This window comes from Leucoraja erinacea, chromosome 1 (genome assembly GCF_028641065.1).
Source record: "Leucoraja erinacea ecotype New England chromosome 1, Leri_hhj_1, whole genome shotgun sequence".
Classification (NCBI taxonomy): Eukaryota; Metazoa; Chordata; class Chondrichthyes; order Rajiformes; family Rajidae; genus Leucoraja; species Leucoraja erinaceus.
Window position 1 is genome coordinate 134,485,963 of NC_073377.1, and position 27,538 is coordinate 134,513,500.

General features: G+C 42.7%; 2 protein-coding genes across 4 annotated transcripts in view; both read right to left on the reverse strand.

Annotated features, from left to right (window-relative positions):
* ugl (ureidoglycolate lyase) overlaps positions 1–3,185 on the reverse strand; it is a 193,928-nt gene extending 190,743 nt beyond the window's left edge. The window contains exon 1 of the mRNA XM_055643525.1: positions 2,508–3,185. The gene's annotated coding sequence lies outside the window, so the exon portion shown is untranslated. The remainder of the gene's footprint in view (positions 1–2,507) is intronic.
* The window catches only part of zgc:113425 (uncharacterized protein LOC541425 homolog), a 71,197-nt gene extending 44,399 nt beyond the window's left edge, over positions 1–26,798 (reverse strand). The window contains exons 1-4 of one of the 3 annotated variants that reach the window (XM_055643550.1): positions 26,454–26,792; positions 25,931–25,997; positions 768–1,026; positions 626–685 (exon numbers count right to left, since the gene is read on the reverse strand). In XM_055643550.1, the coding sequence (XP_055499525.1) occupies positions 626–685; positions 768–932 (225 nt within the window). In that variant the 5' untranslated portion in view covers positions 933–1,026; positions 25,931–25,997; positions 26,454–26,792. Of the gene's footprint in view, positions 1–625; positions 686–767; positions 1,027–25,930; positions 25,998–26,453 lie in introns of all 3 variants that reach the window. The other 2 variants (XM_055643568.1, XM_055643559.1) reach the window with 2 other exon arrangements.
* Between the last annotated feature and the right edge of the window lie 740 nt (positions 26,799–27,538).

Below are 27,538 nucleotides of genomic sequence, written 5' to 3' on the forward strand. Positions count from 1 at the left end.
GTACATGGATAGGAAAGGTTTAGAGGAATCTGGGCCAATGCAGGCAAATGGGACTCGCATCGATGGGGCATATTGGTTGGCATGGATGGCTTCTGCTTTAGATTCTAAAAATAAACTTTCGAAATAGCGCAACACAAATTGAGAGAGAAACTAAGCGAGTCAGGCAGCCTCCGTAGAGGGGAATGGACAGGTGGCTTTTTGGGTCAGGGCTCGATCTTCAGTCTGAAGAAGAACAGGACTATTCTGTGTTAAGTTTAAGTGAGCAGGTCACTTGACGACCTCAGCCAAAATAAGTGGTATTTGTTAGACACATTGGTTTACCCAAGATTGTTTAATACGTAATATAATATTGTTTTGTATAATATCGTTATGTTTCATAATATAATTTTGTTTATATATATATATATATATATATTGAATTTTTACAGCGCCAGAGATCCAAGTTCAATCCTGACTATGGATGCTATCTGTACGGAATTTTTACATTCTCCCTATGACTTTGTGGGTTTACACCGGCTGCTCCGGTTTCCTCCTCCAGTTCAGTTTCCAAACTAATTAAATTATTTTTCTTACATAATGGGATTCTTATATGATTATTTTCCCACTTCCTTTGCAAGATACTTACAATAATGGGATTCTTTCTCTGCGAGGAAAATAATGCCAGAATGCCTGGAAATGCGAGTGCCTGAAAAAGCAAGCAACATTTTCACTGGTTCATGATTAAGATACAAGATCACATTAAATTATGTAAATTATTTTGCGTTTACCATGCCTGTCCAGATGGGTATTCTAGTCCGACGGAGCACGGAATCTTTCCGAAAAAATCCTTCTATGAAGCCGCAAACTATACAGATTGTGGAACAAGCTAGTTGTAGAATTCCCAGTGGGACCATTGCACGCTGATTAAATATGAAGTATCTGTAACGTGCCATTGTTAAAAGGCATGAAGGTGGAGAACTATCCACAATCTCACTAAAAGTCTATAATATCTGGAAGTTGACAGTAAAGGGATCTTCAACTCATATCCTAGGAGGAAAAAGAAAAAGAAAAAGAGTTATACATTGCATCTTAAATTATTTTGCTGAATTCATGAACCAGTGAAATTATTTTGCTGTCATTTACTATTACAAGGAATATAACTATAATCTGCAATAATTTAACATTGAAGCATAGTGCAATGGAATGCAAGTGAAAAGTGATCTGTAGAGAAGTGGCCTCAATCACCTGCAAAAGATTCTAAATCCAATCATAGACTCTTTAGACTACAGTGATACAGCATGGAAACAGGTACTTTGGCCCACTGAGTCCGCGCCAACCAGCGATCACCCCATACACTAGCACTATCCAACACACTAGGGACAATTAACCTACAAACCCGTACGTCTTGGGAATGTGGGAGGAAACCGGAGCAGCCGGTGTAAACCCACAAAGCCATAGGGAGAATGTACAAACTCCGTACAGATAGCATCCATAATCAGGATTGAACTTGGATCTCTGGCGCTGTAAAAGCAACTCTACCACTGCGCCACTGCGTCGCACCGATTCAATAGAGTACTATCACAGAAATGAACACCATAAGTGGACTTCAATTCAAAGCTGCCATATGCAAACAAAAATAAATTTCCATTCCACCCTGTCTACGCTGGCCCTTTTAAACAGTAGCTTGTCTTCTGGGGTTGTCCCCGTAAAATTTAAACATGCTGTAGTGCAGCCACTACTCAAGAAACCTGGCCTGGACCAGACTGTCCTGGCCAATTTTAGGCCAATCTCCAAGCTGCCATTTATCTCGAAAATCATGGAGAAAGTAGTTTACGCCCAGCTGAAACTCTTCCTGGATGAGCACAACATCCGGGAGGTCTTTCAGTCTGGCTTCAAGGCTATGCATAGCACAGAGTCGGCTCTGCTAAGGGTCCCTAACGACATCCTCCTGGCAAACGACTCCGGTAATTATGTGGTTCTTGTCTTGCTGGACCTATCTGCCGCCTTCGACACTGTGGACCATGGAATATTAATTTCCCAATTACAGCAACAAGTGGGCATCTGTGGCAGTGCCCTGGGATGGTTCAGGTCCTATCTGGCAGATAGAACCATGCGTGTAAGCCTTTGTGGCTTTGAATCCTCCTCTGCTCCCTTGGCATATGGGGTTCCACAGGGCTCAATTTTAGGGCCCCTGCTTTTCTCCCTTTATCTACTTCTACTGGGCTCAATTTTAAGAAGGCATGGCATCTCCTTTCACTTTTACGCGGATGATAGCCAGTTGTATATGCCACTCAGGAAAGAAGATAATTATTCCCTAAAATCACTTCTGTCTTGTCTTGAGGACATTAAGTCCTGGATGGCCTTAAACTTTCTGGGACTTAACGAAAAAAAGACAGAAGTGATTTTGTTCGGCCCTAATGGCTGCCGTGAACCTCCCTCTGTTGACTTGGGTCCACTTGCAGTGTTCGTAAAGCCAACAGTTTTAAACCTGGGTTTTATGATGGACGGTGATTTTAAATTAGATTAACAAATAGGCGCAGTGGTTAAGTCCAGCTTCTTTCACCTAAGGAAGCTGGCAAAGGTGAAGCCCATTCTCGAGCGGCAGCATTTTGAAACAGTAATCCATGCCTTTATTTCATCTCGGCTGGATTACTGTAACGCGCTCTACTCTGGAGTCTCACGAGCTTCGTTGGCTCGTCTCCAGTTGGTCCAAAATGCTGCCGCTCGCCTTTTAACCGGAACTCGAAAGAGGGAGCACATTACGCCAATTTTGGCCTCCCTTCACTGGCTCCCAGTGCACTTTCGAGTTCATTTAAAAATTATTTTATTTGTTTTTAAATCATTGAATGGCCTCGCCCCACCTTACCTCTCTGAGCTGCTCCACCTATATGCTCCTACCCGGTGCCTCAGGTCAGCGGATCAGCTGCTCCTTGAGGTACCAAGGTCTAAGCGGAAGCTCAGAGGGGATAGAGCCTTTTCTGTTGCTGCCCCGGCACTCTGGAACACCTTGCCGCTGCAGATCAGACAGGCCCCTTCACTGTCCATCTTTAAATCCTCCCTAAAAACTCACTTTTATTCACTGGCTTTCGACACTGGCTGAGACATTGTTCCTGTTTTAGTGCTTTTAATGTCTTTTAATTTTTACTGTTTTTATAGTCCTGTCATCTTAATGGTTTTAGTAGTTTGTAGTTTTTTGTTGACTTCCCATGTACAGCACTTTGTGGTAACTGATGTTGTCTAAAAGCGCTTTATAAATAAAGTTATTATTATTATTATTATTATTATTATTATTATTATTATTATTTAAACATCTCTTGGTGACTTCCCAGGATCTTACGATTCTTCTCCAAATATATTTGCACTTCCTTTTTCAAAGCTGCCACCAAATCTTGGCATCCGAGAGGGCACTGAATTCCAAGTCCAACCACATTGTATTTCCTAAATTAAACCTGTGAGCCTGGCTAAACCTTTTCTCTGCAACCTTTTATCTCTGAAACAATCTGTGCATCCCTTTGAAAGCCTTAACACTTGTACTGAGGTCTGGACAGAACACTGCAGGAATTTTACAAACATGGTTTAAAAATGTGCTTTGAAGTGAAGATTGGTCATTTTGCATTTTTAAATGGAAGAAGAAAATCAATTAAAAACTACTTATGTTATTCACTTGGAATAATGGATCCCAAAAGCTCTACTGCAGACTTTAGACAGTCAGGTCTAATGGTATTTGCAATCATGGAATACAGAGACCTGTGCCTTGCAGGTGTGAGCTAATCGATAGTGCAGGTTGATCTTCAATCATGAATAATTGTCAATTAATTGAACAAGCTCACTTTGTAATTTACATTTTCCAGCCATCAGTAATGTTAGTTTTGCTTAAATTCAATATCACTAAAGGAATATCATAAGATTTGTCCTTTAACTTTGAAGATTACTTCACTCATTGTGGTGCTTAACATGCCACAGATGCTGCATGATCAGAGATTATTTGGAAGGATTTGGTGAAAGGAACATTCAAAACTAAACTGCTTTTTAAACAGTTGAACAGTTTGTACACTTGCTCTGACCAGTTTGAACCTTTTCCCTCTTTGGCTCGCTTGCTTGATTTCAAAATCTTCCCAGGTTGTGGACTCGAGCTTCATTTTACGATCGACTCCCCATAGAATTGTACTCCCTCTATACGACTGTGCAGCCAAATTGTGCTCTTAACTCAATCTACAAGTTTGCATATAACACCATTGTTGTGGGTCTGATCTCAATCAAAGGCAAGATGGAGTAAGAAAGGAGATAGAGAGCTTAGTAACATGGTGTTGTCATAATCAGCTCCCTGAATGTCAACAAAATGAAGGAGCTAGTCATTGAATTCAGGAAGCAGGGTAGAGTACACAGCCCGTTCAACGTCAATGGTGTTGAAATGGAGATGGTTGAGAGATTCAATGTCACCAACCAATGCCAATATGCGAGATGAATATCCTGACCTTCCAATTCCCAATTCAAAACATCGTCTATCCTTCATCCCTCCACAGATGCTGACTGGCCTGCTAAATTCCACCAGTACTTTTATTTTTGCTCAATATTACAGCATCCACTGCCTTTTGTGTCTGCCGGTTTTCATTGTTGGCTTGGCAGTGGAAAGAGTTAGCAGTTTCAAATTCCTGGAAGTTACCATCTTGGGTGACCTGTTCTGGGCTCGACACATAGATGTAATCATGAAGGAAATCAGCCAGCTCCTCTACTTTCTTACGTGTTATAAAGGGATTCAACGTGTCACTGAATATTATAACAAACTTTTATAGATATTCTTCAGAAAATATCCTAACTGGTTCCATCATGGCCTGGTTCAGCAATTCCAACACACAGGAATTCAAACAGCTGCAGTGAGTGATGGATTTAGCGTACAGCAAAACCCGACTTGACCTGGTGTCCAGAAGAGCGAGAAGGAATATTTTTGAAATATAGGAATCTCGACCCAAACGTCACCTATTCCTTTTCTCCGTGGATGCTGCCTGACCTGCTGAGTTACTCCAGCATTTTGTGTATATCTTCATTTCTGTAAGATATACCATCCTGACAGCTTTTGAAAGGGTGGATGTGGAGAGGACATATCATCTCCTGTGGGAGAAACCTCAGTAGTTTATCAATTCAAAGCACATGAGGTAAAGTATTTCACAGATAACCAAGAATCTTTGGGACTCTCTTCCTCAATGGGCAAGTGAGAAGGAAGGAGAATGTTTGAATAGACCATAAGACATAGGAGCAGAGTTAATCAGCCATAATTGTATTCAGTGTTAGAATTAGGCCATTCGGCCCATTGAGTCTACCCTTCGATCAAGGCTGATCTATTTTTCCCTGTCAACCCCATTCTCCTGCCCTCTGCCCATAATCTTTGATGCCTAAAAAGCCCAATATCTTGGCCTCGAATGAATTCCACTGATTCTGGCTAAATAAATTCCTCCTCATCTCCATTCTAAAGATACGCCTTTTTATTCCGAAGCTGTGCCTTCTGGTTCTGGACTCGCATTAGTTTTGTTTATTAGTTTAGAGAAAGAGAGCAGAAACAGGCACTTCGGCTCACCGGGTCCGTGCCGCCCAGCGATCCCCGCATATTAACACTATCCTACACCCACTAGGGACAATTTTTACATTTACCATGCCAATCAGCCTACATATCCGTACGTCTTTAGAGTGTGGGAGGAAACCAAAGATCTTGGAGAAAACCCTCACAGGTCACGGGGAGAACGTACAAACTCCGAACAGACAGCACCCGTAGTTGGGATTGAACCTGGGTCTCCAGCGCTGTAAAGCAGCAACTCTACCGCTGCGCCACTGTACTGAAAACATCCTTTCCATGTCCAATTCTTTCATTATTCTGTAGATTTCAATGAGCTCTCCCCTCATCCTTCAAACCAGAATATTTTAAATGCAGAAGTGAATATTTAGTGGACGAGAGGGCAAGAAAGATACTACAGATGGACTGGGATAGGGAATGGAGGTTGTAATCATATCAGCCATAATCTTAGTCAGTGCTGGAGCTCTGCTTCTAATTAGTATGTTCATATTATAATGATCAAGTTAGATGGGTTTGATTTATGTTCACATTTTGAATAAATTAGGTTTAAGTTTATTATTATTATTAACATGTGTATGGAGGAACTGTGAAAAGCTTCATTTTGCATGCAATCCAAGCAGATCAGTTAATACAATAAATAAAAGCAATCGTCAAACTCAGGTACAATGGGTAGAGCAAAGGGGAAGATACAAATGAAAAATAACATTAGAACATTTAGAAATGGTGATAGGTTTACATGTAGAAACATTTAAAAAAAAGAACAAAGCAATTATATCAGGGGAGAGCAAATCATTCTCTGAAAAGATAACACAAAGAGTTACTGGGATAAAATAAGATTTGATTTGGCCTGCTGAGTTTACCAAATATTTGCAGCAATGAGCAAAACCAACGTGCTGATGGAACGTCACTTTCACACAGTGGGTATATGGAACGAACTGCCAGGGGAGTAACTGAGACAGGTACTATAACAGCATTTAAGAGACACTTAGGCAGAAGCATGGATAGGATAGAGTTAGATGGATATGGGCTGAACATTAGCAAAGGGACCTGCTTAGATGGGCCATCTTGTTTGGCATGGATCTGCTTTGGTGCTGTATGACTATGATTTTTTAACGCCGCAGATGCTGCTTGATCTGCCGAGTTCTTCCGGCAATAGATACAAAACGTTGCAGTAACTCAGCAGGTCAGGCAGCATCTCTGAAGACAAGGAATGGGTAATGTTCCGGGTTGAGGCCCTTCTTCAGACTGAGAGTCGGGGGAAAGGGAAATGAGAGATATAGACAACACATAGAACAAATGAATAAAAGTTGTGCAAAAAGCAACAATGATCAAGGAAAAGTGGAGCCCACAATGTTCCATTGTTGGCTTGGGGGTAGGGGACAATGAATTATGTAGACAGTGAAACCCAACAGGTTGACAGTGAAACGAGTATGACATTAATGGGTGGGGCAGGGATGGAGAGAGAAGGAATGCAAGGGTTACTTGAAGTTAGAGAAGTCAATTTTATACCGCTGGGTTGTAAGCTGCCCAAGAGAAATATGTGGTGCTGTATCTCCAATTTGCATTTGGCCTCTCTCTGATTGGCTCTAGCCCAAGTGGGAGGAGAGGAGTGAAAACAGTTAAAGGCCAAGGACGCACAGTCTTTGTTCAGAACTGCTGTAAATTTGGGAGGAACAACAGCAGCAGCAGATTAGCAAGAGATACGACTGATTGGCTCTAGCCCAAGTGGGAGGATCGAAGTGAGTCAGAGGGGTGAAAACAGTTGAAAACTGAGGAATTTGCTTTGTAAATTGGTAAATCAGGCAATTTATCAGTCAATTTAAGCAGGACAGTTCTTAGCGAGCGGCAGTGAGCGGCCTTGTGAGGGGAGTGCCCTGTGAGAAAAGTGCGAGTCTTTGGTTCGAGAGTCTTCGGAGAGGAGACCACGCAATACGCTTGAGAGGGAGATGTCAGGCAAGCTGATTCAGTGCGATGCTTGCAGTATGTGGGAGGTCAAGGACACCGCTGGTGCCTCTGGCTGCTACAAATGCGACTGGACATAGGGTTGAGATTTTTGATTGGAGAAAGGCTAACTTTGAAGAGATGCAAAAGGATTTAAAAGGAGTAAATTGGGACAGTTTGTTTTATGAGAAAGATGTGGAAGAGAAATGGAGTACATTTAAAGGTGAATTTTTAAGAGTACAGAATCTTTATGTCCCTGTTCGGTTGAAAGGAAATCGTAAAAAATCGAAAGAGCCATGGTTTTCAAGGGAAATTGGACACTTGGTTCGGAAAAAGAGGGAGGTCTACAATAATTATAGGCAGCATAGAGTAAATGAGGTGCTTGAGGAGTATAAAGAATGTAAAAAGAATCTTAAGAAAGAAATTAGAAAAGCTAAAAGAAGATATGAGGTTGCTTTGGCAAGTAAGGTAAAAGTAAATCCGAAGGGTTTCTACCGCTATATTAATAGCAAAAGGATAACGAGGGATAAAATTGGTCCATTAGAGAGTCAGAGTTGACAACTATCTGCAGAGCCAAAAGAGATGGGGGAGATATTGAACAGTTTCTTTTCTTCAGTATTCACCAAGGAGAAGGATATTGAATTATGTGAGGTAAGGGAAACAAGTAGAGTAGCTATGGAAACTATGAGGATCAAAGAAGAGGAAGTACTGACACTTTTGAGAAATATAAAAGTGGATAAGTCTCCAGGTCCGGACAGGATATTCCCTAGGACATTGAGGGAAGTTAGGGCAGAAATATTTCAAATGTCATTAAAAACGGGAATAGTGCCGGAGGATTGGCGTACTGCGCATGTTGTTCCATTGTTTAAAAAGGGATCTAAGAGTAAACCTGGCAATGATAGACCTGTTAGTTTGACGTCAGTGGTGGGCAAATTAATGGAAAGAATACTTAGAGATAATATATATAAGCATCTGGATAAACAGGGTCTGATTAGGAACAGTCAACATGGATTTGTGCTTGGAAGGTCATGTTTAACTATTCTTCTTGAATTTTTTGAAGATGTTACTCGGGAAATTGATGAGGGTAAAGCAGTGGATGTTGTGTATATGGACTTCAGTAAGGCCTTTGACAAGATTCCTCATGGAAGGTTGGTTAAGAAGGTTCAATGGTTGGGTATTAATGGTGGAGTAGCAAGATGGATTCAACAGTGGCTGAATGGGAGATGCCAGAGAGTAATGGTGGATGGTTGTTTGTCAGGTTGGAGACCAATGACGAGTGGGGTGCCACAGGGATCTGTGTTGGGTCCACTGTTGTTTGTCATGTACATCAATGATCTGGATGATGGTGTGGTAAATTGGATTAGTAAGTATGCAGATGATACTAAGATAGGTGGGGTTGCGGGTAATGAAGTAGTTTCAAAGTCTACAGAGAGATTTATGCCAGTTGGAAGAGTGGGCTGAAAGATGGCAGATGGAGTTTAATGCTGATAAGTATGAGGTGCTACATCTTGGCAGGACAAATCAAAATAGGACGTACATGGTAAATGGTAGGGAATTGAAGAATGCAGGTGAACAGAGGGATCTGGGAATAACTGTGCACAGTTCCCTGAAAGTGGAATCTCATGTAGATAGGGTGGTAAAGAAAGCTTTTGGTGTGCTGGCCTTTATAAATCAGAGCATTGAGTATAGAAGTTGGGATGTAATGTTAAAATTGTACAAGGCATTGGTGAGGCCAATTCTGGAGTATGGTGTACAATTTTTGGTCGCCTAATTATAGGAAGGATGTCAACAAAATAGAGAGAGTACAGAGGAGATTTACTAGAATGTTGCCTGGGTTTCAGCAACTAAGTTACAGAGAAAGGTTGAACAAGTTAGGGCTTTATTCTTTGGAGCGCAGAAGGTTAAGGGGGGACTTGATAGAGGTTTTTAAAATGATGAGAGGGATAGACAGAGTTGACGTGGAAAAGCTTTTCCCACTGAGAGTATGAGAAGATTCAAACAAGGGGACATAACTTGAGAATTAAGGGACTGAAGTTTAGGGGTAACATGAGGGGGAACTTCTTTACTCAGAGAGTGGTAGCTGTGTGGAATGAGCTTCCAGTGAAGGTGGTGGAGGCAGGTTCGTTTTTATCATTTAAAAATAAATTGGATAGTTATATGGATGGGAAGGGAATGGAGGGTTATGGTCTGAGCGCAGGTAGACCAGCGCGGGCGGCGCTGAACGGCATCGTGGAGTCCTGGGGCGCATTGCAGAGGGCCTCCAGCAGCAGTCTCCACCCGGCGCAGCCTGCGGACTTTGGAAGCCGCCGACTCCGGTAGGAGGGGGCCGACTCTGGTGTCCACGCCGCTGAGGACGTCCCGCAGCCCCGACGTCGGACTTGTATCATCCCGGCGGGCGGTCCTGGACATCGGGCCGCCCGTAGCTGCAACTGTGGAGGGCTTGGGGAGACCCTGACCACGGGGAACAGTGGGAAGAGACTGACTTTGGTGCCTTCCCACACAGTGGGAAACTTTGGTTCTGCTGTGTGGGGATGTTTTGTGTGAATTCTATAGTGTGTTGAGTCCTGTTTATTTTTATTGTATGGCTGTATGGGAATTCATTTCACTGTGCCATCTGGCACACGTGACAATTAAATTCATCTTGTATCTTGTATCTTGTATATTGGACTAGGGGAGATTATGTGTTCGGCACGGACTAGAAGGGCCGAGATGGCCTGTTTCCGTGCTGTAATTGTTATATGGTATGGTGATGGAGGCGGCCCAGGACAAAGGTCAGCATGGGAATGGGAACGGGAGTTAAAATGTTCGGCAATCAGGAGATCCATAAGTCTAGGTGGACTGAGTGTAGGTGATCATCTAAAGGGCCTATCCCACATAAGAGACCTAAACAGCAACCTCTGGTGACCTTGCCCAACACCCAAAAAAAAAAATCAAGGTCGAGGTGACCTGCAACCTCCTACCACCTCCCACGCATTGGTTGAAAACCTTCCTCGACTATGAAGAAAACCGGCTTCGACTAGACCAGTGACTAAAAAATGATCGATTTTTAAAACGGCGACCTATTTTTAGTCGAGGCCGGTTTTAATCATGATGAAAAAATACCAGCAACCTAGATGAAGCCTCGACCACGCGGAAACCACTTTTGACCATTAGGGAGAGTGACCAAAACCTCCTGTGACCTCATGGAAACCTTGGGTGGTGGGCAAGGTCACCAGAGGTTGCTGTTTAGGTCTCCTAAGTGGGACAGGCCCTTAAATGATTGCTCAGTCTGCGTTGAGTCTCGCCGATATATAGTAGCCCACACATGGAACAATGGATAGAGTAAATGAGGTTGGAGAAAGTGCAAGTGAATCTCTGCCTCACCTGAAAGGAATGTCAGGGTCCCCGGACTGAGTCGAGGGAGGAGGTATAGGGACAGGTGTTGCATCTCCTCCGGTTGCTGGAGAAGGTACCTGGGAAGGGTGTGGTTTGGGTGGGAATGGATGAGTTAACCAGGGAGTTGCGGAGGGAATGGTCTCGGATAGGGGTGGATATGGGAAGAAGGTGGAATCCCATTGCAGGTGGTGAAAATGTCAAAGGATTATGTGCTGTATGTGATGTCTAATGTGGTGAAAGCCGAGGTCTAGGGGGACTCTATCCCTGTTACAACGGGGGGGGGAAGCAAGGGCAGAGTTGTGGGGTACTGAGGAGACACGTACGAGGGCCTCATCTATGATAGAAGTGGGGAACCCCTGTTCCCTAAAGAATGAGGACATCTCAGATGTCCTGGTACGGAACACCTCATCTTGGGCACAAATGCGACAGGCGGAGGAATTGAGAGCCTTTGCAGGATGCCGGGTGCAAAGAAGTGTAGTCTAGATAGTTTTGGGAATTAGTAGGTTTATAAGCTCCTCAGACATCGAGCCATTCTCCGTCGACCAGGATACATCCACCATGGATCCCGCAGGAACTACTCCAACATTAACTCCATCAGCTCCTTTTGATCCACAGGTCCTCGGAAACCACACAACACGGGTCGAGCTGCTGACCACAGTGTGTTAGCTCCTCTGCTAGCTGACCCCGCCGTTCCCTCAAATGGATCCAAATTTGCACTCTTCAACGTCAGATCTCTCTCCAACAAAGCCCCTCTCATCTTGGACTTCACTTCAAGACTTGGCAACAGCCTGATGATTACCTCCACCTCAACCAAGCCATACCTCCTGAGTTTGTTTACATCTGCAAACCCCGCGCTTCAGGGGGAGGAGGGGGTCTTGCGCTGCTCTTCCGCGTGAATCTTAAGATCTCGTCAGTCTCAGTCACAGAGCCATCCTCGTTCGAAATCCTGACTGCTCAACTACTCATAGTGTCTATCTATCGTCCTCCAAAGCCTTCTAGTTTTTATTAGCGAACTCAGTGCTATTTTATCTGACCTATGTGCCATGTCCCCCAATGTCATTTTAATGGGTGATTTCAATATTCATTTAGATAAACATACTGACACCTTTACTAAAGATTTTATTTCTGTTCTGGATAGTTTTGGCCTCACTCAGTACATCGATTTCCCAACCCATAATAAAGGCCATATTTTAGATTTAGTCTGTTGCTCTGGAGTGACACCATACAATCTTAAATCTACAGAGCTTCCCATTTCAGGCCATAAAACTGTCCTTTTTGATATTAATCTGCCACTCCCTAAACGCAATCTGAAGCGCACCATATCCTTCCGTAATCTGAACAACATTAATCAAGTAGAAATCAAGTGGAGAGGTCCAGAGAGCCATTGGTGCGAAGGGAGGAGTACCTGCGCTGTAAGTATAAAATACATCGCAAGGCTTGCTTTCATAGAGGCCCAGGGAGCTGACACCAAAATCGGCAACGTTCCAGAGAAGGAGTCCGGTGGAAGCCTCTGTTTGGTGGAAGAGGACCAGAGGAAGCAGCTGATTGGGTGCAACCCCGGGTTTACATTTTTACATTTCTGCCTTCAGATTAAGGATTCTGGGAGTTAAGGATTCTGGGAGTTGAGTGTACAGTATTTATTAGTATTTATTAGTAAAGTTTAAAGGATAAAGATTTTTATAGTGTGAGGGAGTTGATTTAATTTGGGAGTAAGATATGTCAGTGGAGATTGGCCCCGTGGTTTGCTCAGCCTGCAACATGTGGGAGATCAGGGATATGGTCGGTGTCCCTGGTGACTACGTTTGCAGGAAGTGTGTCCAGCTGCAGACCGCATTGAACAATTGGAGCTGCGGTTGGATTCATACTGGAGCATCTACGATGCTGAGAAAGTCGTGAATAACATGTACAGTGAGTTGGTCACACCGCAGGTAAAAGGTAAGAGGACAGAAAGGGAACGGGTGGCCAATAGCCAGCATAGCAGTAGGCAGGTAGTGCAGGAGTCTCCTGCGGTCATCTCCCTCCTAAACAGGTATACCATTTTGGATACTGTTGGGGGAGATGGCTCATCAGGGGAAGGCAGCAGCAGCCAAGTTCATGGCACCATGGGTGGCTCTGCGGCACATGGGGGGGGGGGAAAGAGTGGAAGGGCAATAGTAATAGGGGATTCAATTGTCAGGGGAATAGATAGGCTTATCTGCGGCCACAAACGAGACTCCAGGATGGTATGTTGCTTCCCTGGTGCAAGGGTCAGGGATGTCACTGAACGGCTGCAGAACATTCTGGAGGGGGAGGGTGAACAGCCAGTTATCGTGGTGCATATTGGCACCAACGATATAGGTAAAAAAAGGGGTGAGGTCCTACAAGATGAATTTAGGGAGCTAGGAGATATACTTAAAAGTAGGACCTCAAAGGTAATAATCTCTGGATTACTACCAGTACCACGGGCCAGTCAGAGTAGAAATAGGAGGATATTGCAGATGAATATGTGGCTTGAAAAAATGGTGCAAGGGGGAGGAATTCAAATTTTTAGGGCATTGGAACCAGTTCTGGGGGAAGTGGGACCAGTACAAACAGGACGGTCTGCACCTGGGCTGGAATGGAACCAATGTCCTTGGAGGAGTGTTTGCTATTGCTGTTGGGGAGGATTTAAACTAATGTGGCAGGGGGATGGGTACAAGAGCAGAGAGGCAGGAGGGTGTAAAATGAGGGAAGAAGCAATAGGTAGCAAGGTGAAAAGTAAGTGGCAGGCAGACAAAACCAGGGCAAAAATCAAAAAGGGCCACTTTTCAACATAATTGTATAAGGGGTAAGAGTGTTTTAAAAACAAGCCTGAAGGCTTTGTGTCTCAATGCAAGGAGTATTCGTAATAAGCTGGATGAGTTGAACGTGCAGATAGCCATTAATGATTATGATATAGTTGGGATCACGGAGACATGGCTCCAGGGTGACCAAGGCTAGGAGATAAACATCCAGGGATATTCAATATTCAGGAGGGATAGAGAGAAAGGAAAAGGAGGTGGGGTAGCGTTGCTGGTTAGAGAGGAGATTAACGCAATGGAAAGGAAGGACATTAGTTTGGAGGATGTGGAATCGGTATGGGTAGAGCTGCGAAACACTAAGGGGCAGAAAACGCTGGTGGGTGTTGTGTACAGGCCACCTAACAGTAGTAGTGAAGTTGGAGATGGTATCAAACAGGAAATTAGAAATGCGTGCGACAAAGGCAAAACAGTTATAATGGGTGACTTCAATCTACATATAGATTGGGTGAATCAAATTGGCAGGGGTGCTGAGGAAGAGGATTTCTTGGAATGTATGCGTGATAGTTATCTAAATCAATATGTAGAGGAACCAACGAGAGAGCAGGCTATTTTAGACTGGGTATTGAGTAATGAGGAGGGGTTAGTTAGCAGTCTTGTTGTACGTGCCCCCTTGGGCAAGAGTGACCATAATATGGTTGAGTTCTTCATTAGGATGGGGAGTGACATTGTTAATTCAGAAACAATGGTTCTGAACTTAAAGAAAGGTAACTTTGAGGGTATGAGACGTGAACTGGCAATTAATTCTAAAAGGGTTGACGGTCGATATGCAATGGAAGACATTTAAAGACTGCATGGATGAACTACAAAAATTGTTCATCCCAGTTTGGCAAAAGAATAAATCAGGGAAGGTAGTGCATCCGTGGATAACAAGGGAAATCAGGGATTGTGTCAAAACGAAGGATGATGCGTACAAATTAGCCAGAAAAAGCAGCATACCAGAGGACTGGGAGAAATTCAGAGACCAGCAGTGGAGGACAAAGGGCTTAATTAGGAAAGGAAAAATAGATTATGAAAGAAAACTGGCAGGGAACATAAAAACTGTGCAAAAGTTTTTAGAGATATGTGAAAAGAAAGAGATTAGTTAAAACAAATGTAGGTCCCTTGCAGTCAGAAACAGGTGAGTTGGTCGTGGGGAACAAGGATATGGCGGACCAAGTGAAGAAGGGTTTTGGCCCGAAACATCGCCTATTTCCTTCGCTCCATAGATGCTGCTGCACCCGCTGAGTTTCTCCAGCATTTTTGTGCACCTTCGATCTTCCAGCATCTGCAGTTCCTTCTTGAACAATTGAATAACTACTTTGGTTCCGTCTTCACTAAGGAAGAAACATAGAAATTAGGTGCAGGAGTAGGCCATTCGGCCCTTCGAGCCTGCACCGCCATTCAATATGATCATGGCTGATCATCCAACTCAGTATCCCGTACCTGCCTTCTCTCCATACCCCCTGATCCCCTTAGCCACAAGGGCCACATCTAACTCCCTCTTAAATATAGCCAATGAACTGGCCTCAACTACCCTCTGTGGCAGAGAGTTCCAGAGATTCACCACTCTCTGCGTGAAAAAAGTTCTTCTCATCTCGGTTTTAAAGGATTTCCCCTTTATCCTTAAGCTGTGACCCCTTGTCCTGGACTTCCCTAACATCGTGAACAATCTTCCTGCATCTAGCCTGTCCAACCCCTTAAGAATTTTGTAAGTATCTATAAGATCCCCTCTCAATCTTCTAAATTCTAGAGAGTATAAACCAAGTCTATCCAGTCTTTCTTCATAAGACAGTCCTGACATCCCAGGAATCAGTCTGGTGAACCGTCTCTGCACTCCCTCTATGGCAAGAATGTCCTTCCTCAGATTTGGAGACCAAAACTGTACGCAATACTCCAGGTGTGGTCTCACCAAGACCCTGTACAACTGCAGTAGAACCTCTCTGCTCCTATACTCAAATCCTTTTGCAATGAAAGCTAACATACCATTCGCTTTCTTTACTGCCTGCTGCACCTGCATGCCTACCTTCAATGACTGCTGTACCATGACACCCAGGTCTCGCTGCATCTCCCCCTTTCCCAATCGGCCACCATTTAGATAATAGTCTGCTTTCCTGTTTTTGCCAAATAAATAAAGACATAAATAATCTGCCGGAAATAGCAGGGGACCGTGGGTCAAAGGAGTTGGAGGAATTGAGTGAAATCCAGGTTAGTCGGGAAGTGGTGTTGGGTAAATTGAATGGATTAAAAGCCGATAAATCCCCAGGGCCAGACAGGCTGCATCCCAGAGTACTTAAGGAAGTAGCTCCAGAAATAGTGGATGCATTAGTAATAATCTTTCAAAACTCTTTAGATTCTGGAGTAGTTCCTGAGGATTGGCGGGTAGCAAACGTAACCCCACTTTTTAAGAAGGGAAGGAGAGAGAAAACGGGGAATTACAGACCAGTTAGTCTAACATCGGTAGTGGGGAAAGTGCTAGAGTCAGTTATTAAAGATGGGATAGCAGCACATTTGGAAAGTGGTGAAATCATTGGACAAAGTCAGCATGGTTTTACGAAAGGTAAATCATGTCTGACGAATCTTATAGGAATTTTTCGAGGATGTAACTAGTAGCGTGGATAGGGGAGAACCAGTGGATGTGGTGTATCTGGACTTCCAGAAGGTTTTCGACAAGGTCCCATATAAGAGATTAGTATACAAACTTAAAGCACACGGCATTGGGGGTTCAGTATTCATGTGGATAGAGAACTGCTGGCAAACAGGAAGCAAAGAGTAGGAGTAAATGGGTCTTTTTCATAATGGCGGGCAGTGACTAGTGGGGTACCGCAAGGCTCAGTGCTGGGACCCCAGCTATTTACAATATATATTAATGATCTGGATGAGGGAATTGAAGGTAATATCTCCAGGTTTGCGGATGACACGAAGCTGGGGGGCAGTGTTAGCTGTGAGGAGGATGCTATGAGACTGCAAGGTGACTTGGATAGGCTGGGTGAGTGGCAAATGTTTGGCAGGTGCAGTATAATGTGGATAAATGTGAGGTTATCCATTTTGGTGGCAAAAACAGGAAAGCAGACTATTATCTAAATGGTGGCCGATTAGAAAAAGGGGAGATGCAGTGAGACCTGGGTGTCATGGTACACCAGTCATTGAAAGTAGGCATGCAGGTGCAGCATGCAGTGAAGAAAGCGAATGGTATGTTAGCATTCATAGCAAAAGGATTTGAGTATAGGAGCAGGGAGGTTCTACTGCAGTTGTACAGGGTCTTGGTGAGACCACACCTGGAGTATTGCGTACAGTTTTGGTCTCCAAATCCGAGGAAGGACATTATTGCCATGGAGGGAGTGCAGAGAAGGTTCACCAGACGGATTCCTGGGATGTCAGGACTGTCTTATGAAGAAAGACTGGATAGACTTGGTTTATACTCTCTAGAATTTAGGAGATTGAGAGGGGATCTTATAGAAACTTACAAAATTCTTAAGGGGTTGGACAGGCTAGATGCAGGATGATTGTTCCCGATGTTGGGGAAGTCCAGGACAAGGGGTCACAGCTTAAGGATAAGGGGGAAATCCTTTAAAACCGAGATAAGAAAAACGTTTTTTCACACAGAGAGTGGTGAATCTCTGGAACTCTCTGCCACAGTGGGTAGTTGAGGCCAGTTCATTAGCTATATTTAAGAGGGAGTTAGATGTGGCCCTTGTGGCTAAGGGGATCAGAGGGTATGGAGAGAAGGCAGGTACGGGATACTGTGTTGGATGATCAGCCATGATCATATTGAATGGCGGTGCAGGCTCGAAGGGCCGAATGGCCTACTCCTGCACCTAATTTCTATGTTTCCATCTCAACAGACTAATCAGTAACTCTCTTCATCCTACTTCCCCCCCACTCTGCATTGCTAACCTGGTTGATCACTACAATGACTGTTTATCCCACTCATTAAACTCCTTGGCTCCTCTGAAAACCCGTACAGTCTCTTTTAGCAGGTCATCTCCGTGGTACACTCCTGAACTCCGCCATATGAAAATGGTGGACCGGCGTCTGGAGAGACTTACAAAGAAAACTGGACTAACTATTCACCACCAAATGCATACAGATCATCTTCTCTCAAATAAAAATGCCCCGACTGCTGCTAAATCCTCCTACTACTCCAACATCATCAACAACAGTGAAAATAACACTCAGACTTTATTCCCCACTGTCAACAAACTACTTAAGCCTCCTGAAACCTCGAATCACCTCACCTCCACTGCTCAGTGTAATAAGTTTTTGGACTTCTTCAGTACCAAAATCACCAGCATTCATCACCAATTGAACTCTTTCTCAGCTTCTGCTCACAACAGTCCACCCTGGACTTCCACTCTGGACTCCCCACTCTCCACCCTATCTACTTTCCAGCTTCCAACAGTCGAAGATATAACTAAACTCATCACCAAGTCCAAGAACTCCTCCTGCTTGCTTGATCCCATCCCTACTGTCCTGGTTAAATCCTGTCTGCCCTCTATCTCACCCATCATAACGTCCATAATTATCTCCTCCCTATCAACTGCTACTGTCCCTACATCTCTCAAAACAGCTTCTGTCACCCCGATTCTAAAAAAAACAGGTTCTGATCCAAACAATCCAAATAACTACCGCCCCACCTCCAACCTCCCATTCATCACTAAACTTCTGGAAAGGACAGTAGCGACACAACTTCAAGTCCACCTTCAAAACAATAACCTCTATGAACCATTTCAGTCCGGTTTTCGCCACAATCACAGCACTGAAACAGCCTTGGTAAAAATTACAAATGATCTCCTTCTCGCAGCTGACACCGGCCACTTATCCATCCTAGAAACATAGAAATTAGGTGCAGGAGTAGGCCATTCGGCCCTTTGAGCCTGCACCGCCATTCAATATGATCATGGCTGATCATCCAACTCAGTATCCCGTACCTGCCTTCTCTCCATACCCCCTGATCCCCTTAGCCACAAGGGCCACATCTAACTCCCTCTTAAATATAGCCAATGAACTGGCCTCAACTACCCTCTGTGGCAGAGAGTTCCAGAGATTCACCACTCTCTGTGTGAAAAAAGTTCTTCTCATCTCGGTTTTTAAAGGATTTTCCCCTTATCCTTAAGCTGTGACCCCTTGTCCTGGATTTCCCCCCAACATCGGGAACAATCTTCCTGCATCTAGCCTGTCCAACCCCTTAAGAATTTTGTAAGTTTCTATAAGATCCCCTCTCAATCTCCTAAATTCTAGAGAGTATAAACCAAGTCTATCCAGTCTTTCTTCATAAGACAGTCCTGACATCCCAGGAATCAGTCTGGTGAACCTTCTCTGCACTCCCTCTATGGCAAGAATGTCCTTCCTCAGATTTGGAGACCAAAACTGTACGCAATACTCCAGGTGTGGTCTCACCAAGACCCTGTACAACTGCAGTAGAACCTCCCTGCTCCTATACTCAAATCCTTTTGCAATGAAAGCTAACATACCATTCGCTTTCTTTACTGCCTGCTGCACCTGCATGCCTACCTTCAATGACTGGTGTACCATGACACCCAGGTCTCGCTGCATCTCCCCCTTTCCCAATCGGCCACCATTTAGATAATCCTGATCCTCCTCGACCTCACAGCAGCCTTTGTCACTATCTCCCACCCAATTCTTCTGGAACGTCTATCTGCCACCGGCATCAACAACAATTCTGGCACAATTAAAATCATTAAATATGGATATTGCTTTCCTACAAGAGACACATTTGAAACAACAAACTCAGATCCGATTAAGGGCAAATTGGATAGGTCAAACCTATTACTCCTCATTCACCTCTAAAGCAAGAGGCACGGCCATTATAATTCGGAAGGGTATACCTTTTAAATTAAAGAAATCCATATCTGATAAAGAGGGAAGATATGTTATAGTCACGGGAGAAATTTACAATACACCATTAACTATGATAAATATTTACGCGCCTAATTTTGATAACCCACAATTTTTTAGGAAAATAATAGATTTAATCGCAGAGCATAATTTTCAAAATATAATAATGGGGGGAGATTTCAACTGTGTTATAGACCCATACTTAGATAAATCAATAAAGCTAGAGAAGCGTCTTGTTAAAACTAAGACCTGTGAATTTTTAAATACTTATATAAAAAATAATAACATAGCTGATGTTTGGAAAATAGCAAATCCAAGTGGTAGGGAATACTCATTTTATTCATCAGTTCACAAAACTTATTCGCGAATTGACTATTTCTTATTGGACACAAAATTGATCCCGTATACGAATAAACCATCATATCATAATAGTATTATTTCTGATCACTCACCATTGACTTTTATACTTAAAATTGAGGGAATGCCGAGTATAAAACCTTTTTGGAGATTCAATGCACACATATTAAATAACCCGCAGGGTTATGAGCATATAAAAGAACAAACAAAACTTTTTTTCGAAATAAATGACACGCCGGGTATTTCTGCACCGCTATTATGGGAAACCTTCAAGGCATATATTCGCGGTGTCATAATCTCTTACCAAAGTTTTCAAAATAAGGAAAATAAAAAGAGAACTTCAGCGGATAGAACAGAAAATAAAATTACTAGAACTGGACAATGCAACTGACCCAACCATAAATAAACATAATAAGATAACTTTATTGAAATATAAAGTCAATAGAATACTATCGGCTAGAGTAAAAAGATTATTCCAAATTACAAAACAAGCACACTTCGAATTTGGGGATAAGCCACATAAACTACTTGCGAGGCAACTGAAGCAACGAGAAAAGGAAAAAAATATTACTAAAATTTAATCGGATAAGGGTGAGTTTCTAACATTGCCTAAGGATATTAATAAGAGGTTTGCCCAATTTTATCATAATTTATATACATCTAAAATAAATACAGATGTAAGTAAAATTACAAATTTTTTAGATAATTGCAAGCTCCCAAAATTGGATAGTTTAGAACAAGAACAGTTAGGAGCACGGATTACTAGTGAAGAAATAAAACAAATAATAAACTCACTGAAAAATGGGAAGACCCCAGGACCAGACGGTTTTAGTAATGAATTTTATAAAAGATTTCAGGAGTCAATCGTACCAAGATTATTCAATTTATACATGCAGGCTTATACTGAAAATAAACTACCAGAAACCCTAGCAGAAGCAACAATAACGCTTATACCAAAAAAAGATAAAGATTTAGATGAACCGGGTTCTTATAGAGCTATTTCACTTCTAAATACGGATCAGAAAATTTTAGCAAAGATTCTAGCTAGAAGGCTAAATAATTATATTAACAATTTAATAAATACGGATCAAACGGGATTTATACCCAAAAGACAATCATATAATAATTTGAGAAGGCTTTTCAATATAATGTACTCTCATAATGAGGACAATGAAGATATTTCAGTTGTCACGCTGGATGCAGAGAAGGCATTTGATCAAGTAGAATGGCAGTATTTATACAAGGTACTCCAAAAATTTAATACAGGAGAGAATTTTATTAGATGGATTAAACTACTTTACGATAGACCTACGGCAAGAATATTAACTAACAATACACTATCTCCAAAATTTTACTTATCAAGGGGTAATAGGCAAGGGTGTGCCTTATCACCATTGCTATTTGCCCTTATGATAGAACCGCTGGCCGAAAGGATTAGAAATCACCCGAATATTCACGGATATAACACCAAGGACTCAAAGAATAAAATTTCATTATATGCCGATGATATCCTTTTATATATTACTAATACACAAACGAGTATACCCACCTTATTAACACTAATTGAGGAATTCGGCTCTTTTTCAGGATATAGAATAAATTGGAATAAAAGCAAAATTATGTCTTTAAAACCACAGGATTCGAGACACTTACTAAAATTCCCCTTCAAAATTGCAACAGAAAAATTCAAGTATCTGGGTATTCAAATTACGAGAAGACAAATCATTATTTAGTGCCAATTTTATACCACTGTTAAATAAACTGAATGGTACGATTAAATTTTGGAAAACGCTTCCGCTCTCATTGATAGGTAGAATTAATGCTATAAAAATGACTTTCTTACCACAATTAATATATTTGCTTCAAGCAATCCCAATATATATTCCAAAATATTTTTTCAAAAAACTAGATTCCACTATCACTAATTTTATATGGGACTACAGAACACATAAAATTCAACGAAAGCATTTGTGCAAATCTAAAGAAGTTGGGGGTTTATCATTACCTAACTTTATGTATTACTACTGGGCAGTGCATATTAAGAACATAATGTACTGGCTGGATAGTTCCACTCAGCAGTTGGAGTGGATAAGAATGGAGAAAGACAGACAGAAAACAGTTCATCCAGGGAAATAAAGTCACATCCACAACTGCCACAGTCACCCACAGTGTTCCTCAGGGATCGGTGCTGGGGCCACTGCTTTTTATCATCTATATTCAACCTCTTGGCAATAATCTCCGTCATTTTGGAATCCGCACGATATAGGAACGATCCTGCTCTCACCGATAAAATTGAATAGTATAATATATAAGAAGAACCCAATTATTCACAATATAATAAGAATTTGGAAACAAATAAAAGTATCCTTGAAATTAAATAATTTATCAGTACTAACCCCACTATTGAACAACCCCGCATTCAAACCTTCTCTCATCGACAACACATATCAACAATGGGATAGACTGGGGATTAGGAAAGTAGGGGATATGTATGAAGTGGGCAAACTGTTATCATTTCAACAATTAAAATTAAAATTTAAATTGAAGGATAATCAATATTTTAAATATATACAGGTATGTGACTTTATGAAGAAATATACACATAGATTTCAAACTATATTTTTAGACCCTTTAGAAGAAGCAATGAATATTAAGGTTGATTCACAAAAATTAATATCATACTTTTATAATAATATATTAAATAGAGAATCACCCTCAACAGAAGCACTAAGGGAAGATTGGGAACATGAGCTAATGATAAAGATCTCGAAGGATATATGGGAAAAGTATTTAATGAATACACATAACTGTTCTATTAATGCAACACATAATTTAATTCAATTCAAATTATTACATAGACTATATTATTCAAAAACGAGGTTGAATAAATTTTATCCAAACGTCTCTCCCAGATGCGATAAATGTTTGTTTCAAAACGCTAATATAACACATTCATTTGTAGGATGTACAAAGTTGAATAAATTTTGGAGTGATATATTTGATATATTTACAAAGCTTTTCAAGTCAAGAATAGAACCCAAAACGGAATGGATTATATTTGGAATAATAGGAGAAGATACCAATTTAAATAAAGACCAAAATGTTTTTTTTAATTATGGGTTAATAATTGGAAAGAAATTGATACTTAAATTTTGGAAAAATACAACCATACCAACTGTTAAAATGTGGATTAGGAATATGATAGACATAGCACGCCTTGAAGAAATGAGACTCCGACTAATAGATAAATATGACCAATTCTTAAGGAGTTGGACTCCTTTCATCGACTTTTTGGAATCATGTGATGCAGCAGTACCGTAAAGATTGCTGATTTCAGTTCATGCCGCGGATAGATCTACATCTCCGAATACAGATTTGAAAAATTCTCTTTTAAGGGGCCTTCTCTCCTATTTCTACTTTCCACTTTTTTTTTTTTTTTTTTATATACACACTTCACGTTTTTCTACTCTCTACCATCTATTTTTCCACTTTTTCCTCTTTCTATTGTTTTCTTTTTCTTGTCTTGCTTACTTCCTTCTCATAACATAACACTAGAGGTTGTACATAGAATGGATTACGGTATTACATAGTTGGCACCTAAAATTGTACTGTACTTCTAATAAAATAAACAAAACAAAAAACCCCCAAAAAAAACAATGCACTACTTTGGTTCAGGTCCTATCTACACGACAGAAAACAGTTCATCCAGGGAAATAAAGTCACATCCACAACTGCCACAGTCACCCACAGTGTTCCTCAGGGATCGGTGCTGGGGCCACTGCTTTTTATCATCTATATTCAACCTCTTGGCAATAATCTCCGTCATTTTGGAATCAATTTTCACTGCTATGCCGTTGATACACAACTTTACCTCGCCACAAAACCAAACACCTCCCTTCCCCCAACTGCCCTCGCCACCTGTCTTCAAGCTATCAGCAACTGGATGTCACTCAACCTTCTGAAACTCAATGGAAATAAAACAGAAATCATGCTAATTGACTCAAAGTCCACACTCTCCAAAACCCCTTCACCATTTCAGTTGATGGCTCACCCATACCCACCTCCTTCCATGTCAAAAAGTCTCGGCGTCATTCTGGACAGTACACTTTCCTTTGGCCCCCACATCAGCAATATCACCCACTCTTCCATTTCTCTCCCCCCCCTTCCCCCTCCATTCTCCTTCCCAACTCTTTCCCATCTCTCCTCCTCCCCTCTCCCCCCCATCCCCCACATCTCTCTTCCCATCCCCTTCTCTCACCCCCTACCCCACTCTCCTTTCTCTCCCAAATCTGTCCCGTTTCCTTCTCCTCCTCTCCCCTCCCTCCCCTCTTCTCACCCCTCCTCCCCCCGCCTGTGTGTTTGGGGGGCGGTTAAGGTTAGTGTGATGCTGCAGCCCCCCCCCTCCCCCCGCAAACGCCGTTGGGGAAACAGACCCAACGGGTCTGCACTTGGTCTAGTTATTATATAAAACTGTGCCTGCCGGTGTCCGGCGTCCAACCGTCCGGCTGCCGGCCGCCTTTCTTCCTTTGATTCCTTGCAACTCCGAAACCAGAAGCAGAATTGCAGAGATCTTTTCCATTTCGGTAGAGATTTCACTTTTCTTTCAAAGTATCCGTTCCTGATTACATTTCGTCGTGTTTATGTACACATTTTTTAATCAAATCCTTCTCCCCCCCCCCCCAATATTTCAAAAATAAACTGGCTTCTCACCCATAGAAGCAGCCCCAGTCCCAGCCCCTGGTGAATGTTACATTGTGTGATGTCACAATGCCCAATGTTCACATATGTCCAATCGGAATGGATTCATTTACATATGCCTTTGCAGGAGCCCCAGACCCTGGTGAACGTTCCATCGTGTGATGTCACAATGCCCAATGCTCAAAGGCATTCTTGCCATAGACGGAGTACAGAGAAGGTTCACCAGACTGATTCCTGGGATGTCAGGACTTTCATATGAATAAAGACTGGATAGACTCGGCTTGTACACGCTAGATTTTAGAAGATTTAGGGCGGATCTTATACAAACATACAAAATTCTTAAGAGGTTGGACCGGCTAGATGCAGGAAGATTGTTCCAGATGTTGGGGAAATCCAGAACAAGGGGTCACAGTTTAAAGATAAGGGGGGAACCCTTTAGGACAGAGATGAGAAAAACATTTTTCACGCAGAGAGTGGTGAATCTCTGGAATTCTCTGCCACAGAAGGTGGTTGAGGCCAGTTCATTGGCTATATTTAAGAGGAAGTTAGATGTGGCCCTTGCGGCTAAAGGGATCAGGTGGTATGGAGAGAAGGCAGGTACAGGATACTGAGTTGGACGATCAGCCATGATCATTTTGAATGGTGGTGCAGGCTCGAAGGGCCGAATGGCCTACTCCTGCATTAAATTTCTACGTTTCTATGTTTCCCTCTCCTCACCCTTCTCCCTCTCTCCCCCACCCCCCTTCCCTCTCTACCCCACCCCTTTCCCTCTCTCCACCCGCCCCCTTCCTCCTACCCCTGTGTCCCTCTTCCAACACTCCCCCTACCCCTCTCCTCCTCCCTCCACTCTCTTCCACCTCCCCCTTCCCGTCCACTCTACCTCCCCACTCTTTCCCCTCTCCCCCCCCCCCTCTCTCCCTCCCCTCCCTCCCCATCCCCCACATCTCTCTCCCCATCCCCCACATCTCTCACCCCCTACCCCGCTCTCCTTCCCCTCCCAAATCTGTCCCGTTTCCTCCTCCTCTCCCCTCCCTCCCCTCTTCTCACCCCCTCCCCCCCACCTGTGTGTTTGGGGGGTGGTTAATGCGAGTGTGATGCCGCAGCCCCCACCCCCCCCCCCCCCCCCGTCGGGAAACAGACCCAACGGGTCTGCACTTGGTCTAGTTATTATTATTATTATTATTATTATTATTATTATACACTCGATAGTCCATTTCCTGTGATGGAGGCGGTGACATCAAGAGAGGGGATGGAGGTGCTGGGAGTTTGTTTTTAGAAATTTTTTTTTGGTTGTTTAGTGAAACAACGAACTGCAGATGCTGGTTTACAAAAAAACTGACGAAGTGCTGGAGTAACTCACCGGGTCAGGTGGCATCGCAGGAGGACATGGATAGGTGACGTTTCGGATCGGGACCCTTCAGACTGATCTGAAATTGTGGATTAATTCGATTCAGTTAGTTACATCTAGTTCCTAATGGACATTTGGAAACGAAAGCATTTAACAACTGCATACACAAATTACCTACTCTCCGGCAAGACTCCATTGTACAAAAGACCTGTTAGTTGTTTGCTAATAATATCGAATTTAAAGATGGGTACGTTTAGTAAATACTCACATGGGACTAGTTTTGATGTGGTAGTAGTAGCCGCCTCGGGTCACAACGCAAGAAGCGGTATGATCTTTTTTAACGTTATGCACCCAACGCATAAGCCAAGTCCACCCACCCAGAGGACTAGTGAAGCCGGGTATGAATGTAGCCCCCGCCCGCCCCAGAGCAAACACAGCTGGAGTAAAACTGCCCTTGGTTCCGCCACAAAAAAGCGAGGGCTGTCTCCACACGGTTCTCAGTCCCGCCCAATCAATACCCCAGCCGGCCATTTACCTGCACCTTAAGCAGTATTTACTTCCTCCTAAAGTGTAGCAGTTTGCGTACTTGCCGTCTGTTCCTTCTGGGGAAGTTGCAGAACGTAGCTTCTCTCCTTTGTTCACAGACCAAGTCTCTCTCTCTCTCTCTCTCTCTCTCTCTCTCTATATTTTCAGACTCTCACCACTTAACAACCCGCAGTCTCCTGTATCAGGCCCTAAGATCCTATAGGATCTTTGATCAGGCCCTTCCTGTAATCCCAGGTGGAAGAGCTCGGCAAGAGCACACCATTAACCCTGTCCTACCCACAGCAAAGAACTGGCCGCACTGTCGCCTCTCCTTTATAATCCTCTGATATCTATCTTTTACTTTCCAGTTTATCGCAGTTTATCATTAATTCGTAAAATTAAATGTTATATGAAATTTGCTTGTTCACACCATGTTAGGATTGATCCAGGTTACCTCTTATTATCGGCAGTACTCACAATTATTAAATCGCTAAACCCGTAGTTATATATAAAAAAGACAATTTTGGCAACGTTTTATAAATTCAAAATATTTTAAAGAATATTTTTTAAGTATCTGGATTAAAATATATTAATTATTGTCGTAATAACCGAGATTCTGTAAATGAAAGGTGTTTTTCTCCTCCTGCCAAACCTGATAAAAGTATACAAACGGAAAGGGTAGCCATCCAGAATGTTTTTCCTGGGCGGAAAAGTCGAAGGTAGAGGGCATAGCTTTAAGGGAGAGCGAGGGGGAAGGGTGAAGGGGAGGGTTATTAAAAGAGAGGCAAGGGCAAGGTTTTTACTCTGTGGGTGGGTCCCTAGAACATGCTGCAAGGAATGGTGGTAGAGCCTGATACGATACTGGCATACAAGAAGCATTTAGATAGATAAATGGCTATGCAGTGAATGGAGGCATATTGTTCGTGTGCAGGCAGAAGGATCAAGAAGGGCATGTGCTGTATATTGCTTCATTCTGAAGAAATAGACAACTTCTTAGACAAGAAAGGAATGAAGTTAATGCTAAAGGATGATGATCTCCCCCTTAAGAATTCTCCAACTCCAATTCAAAATGGAAAGTTAGATTTTCTGAAATTG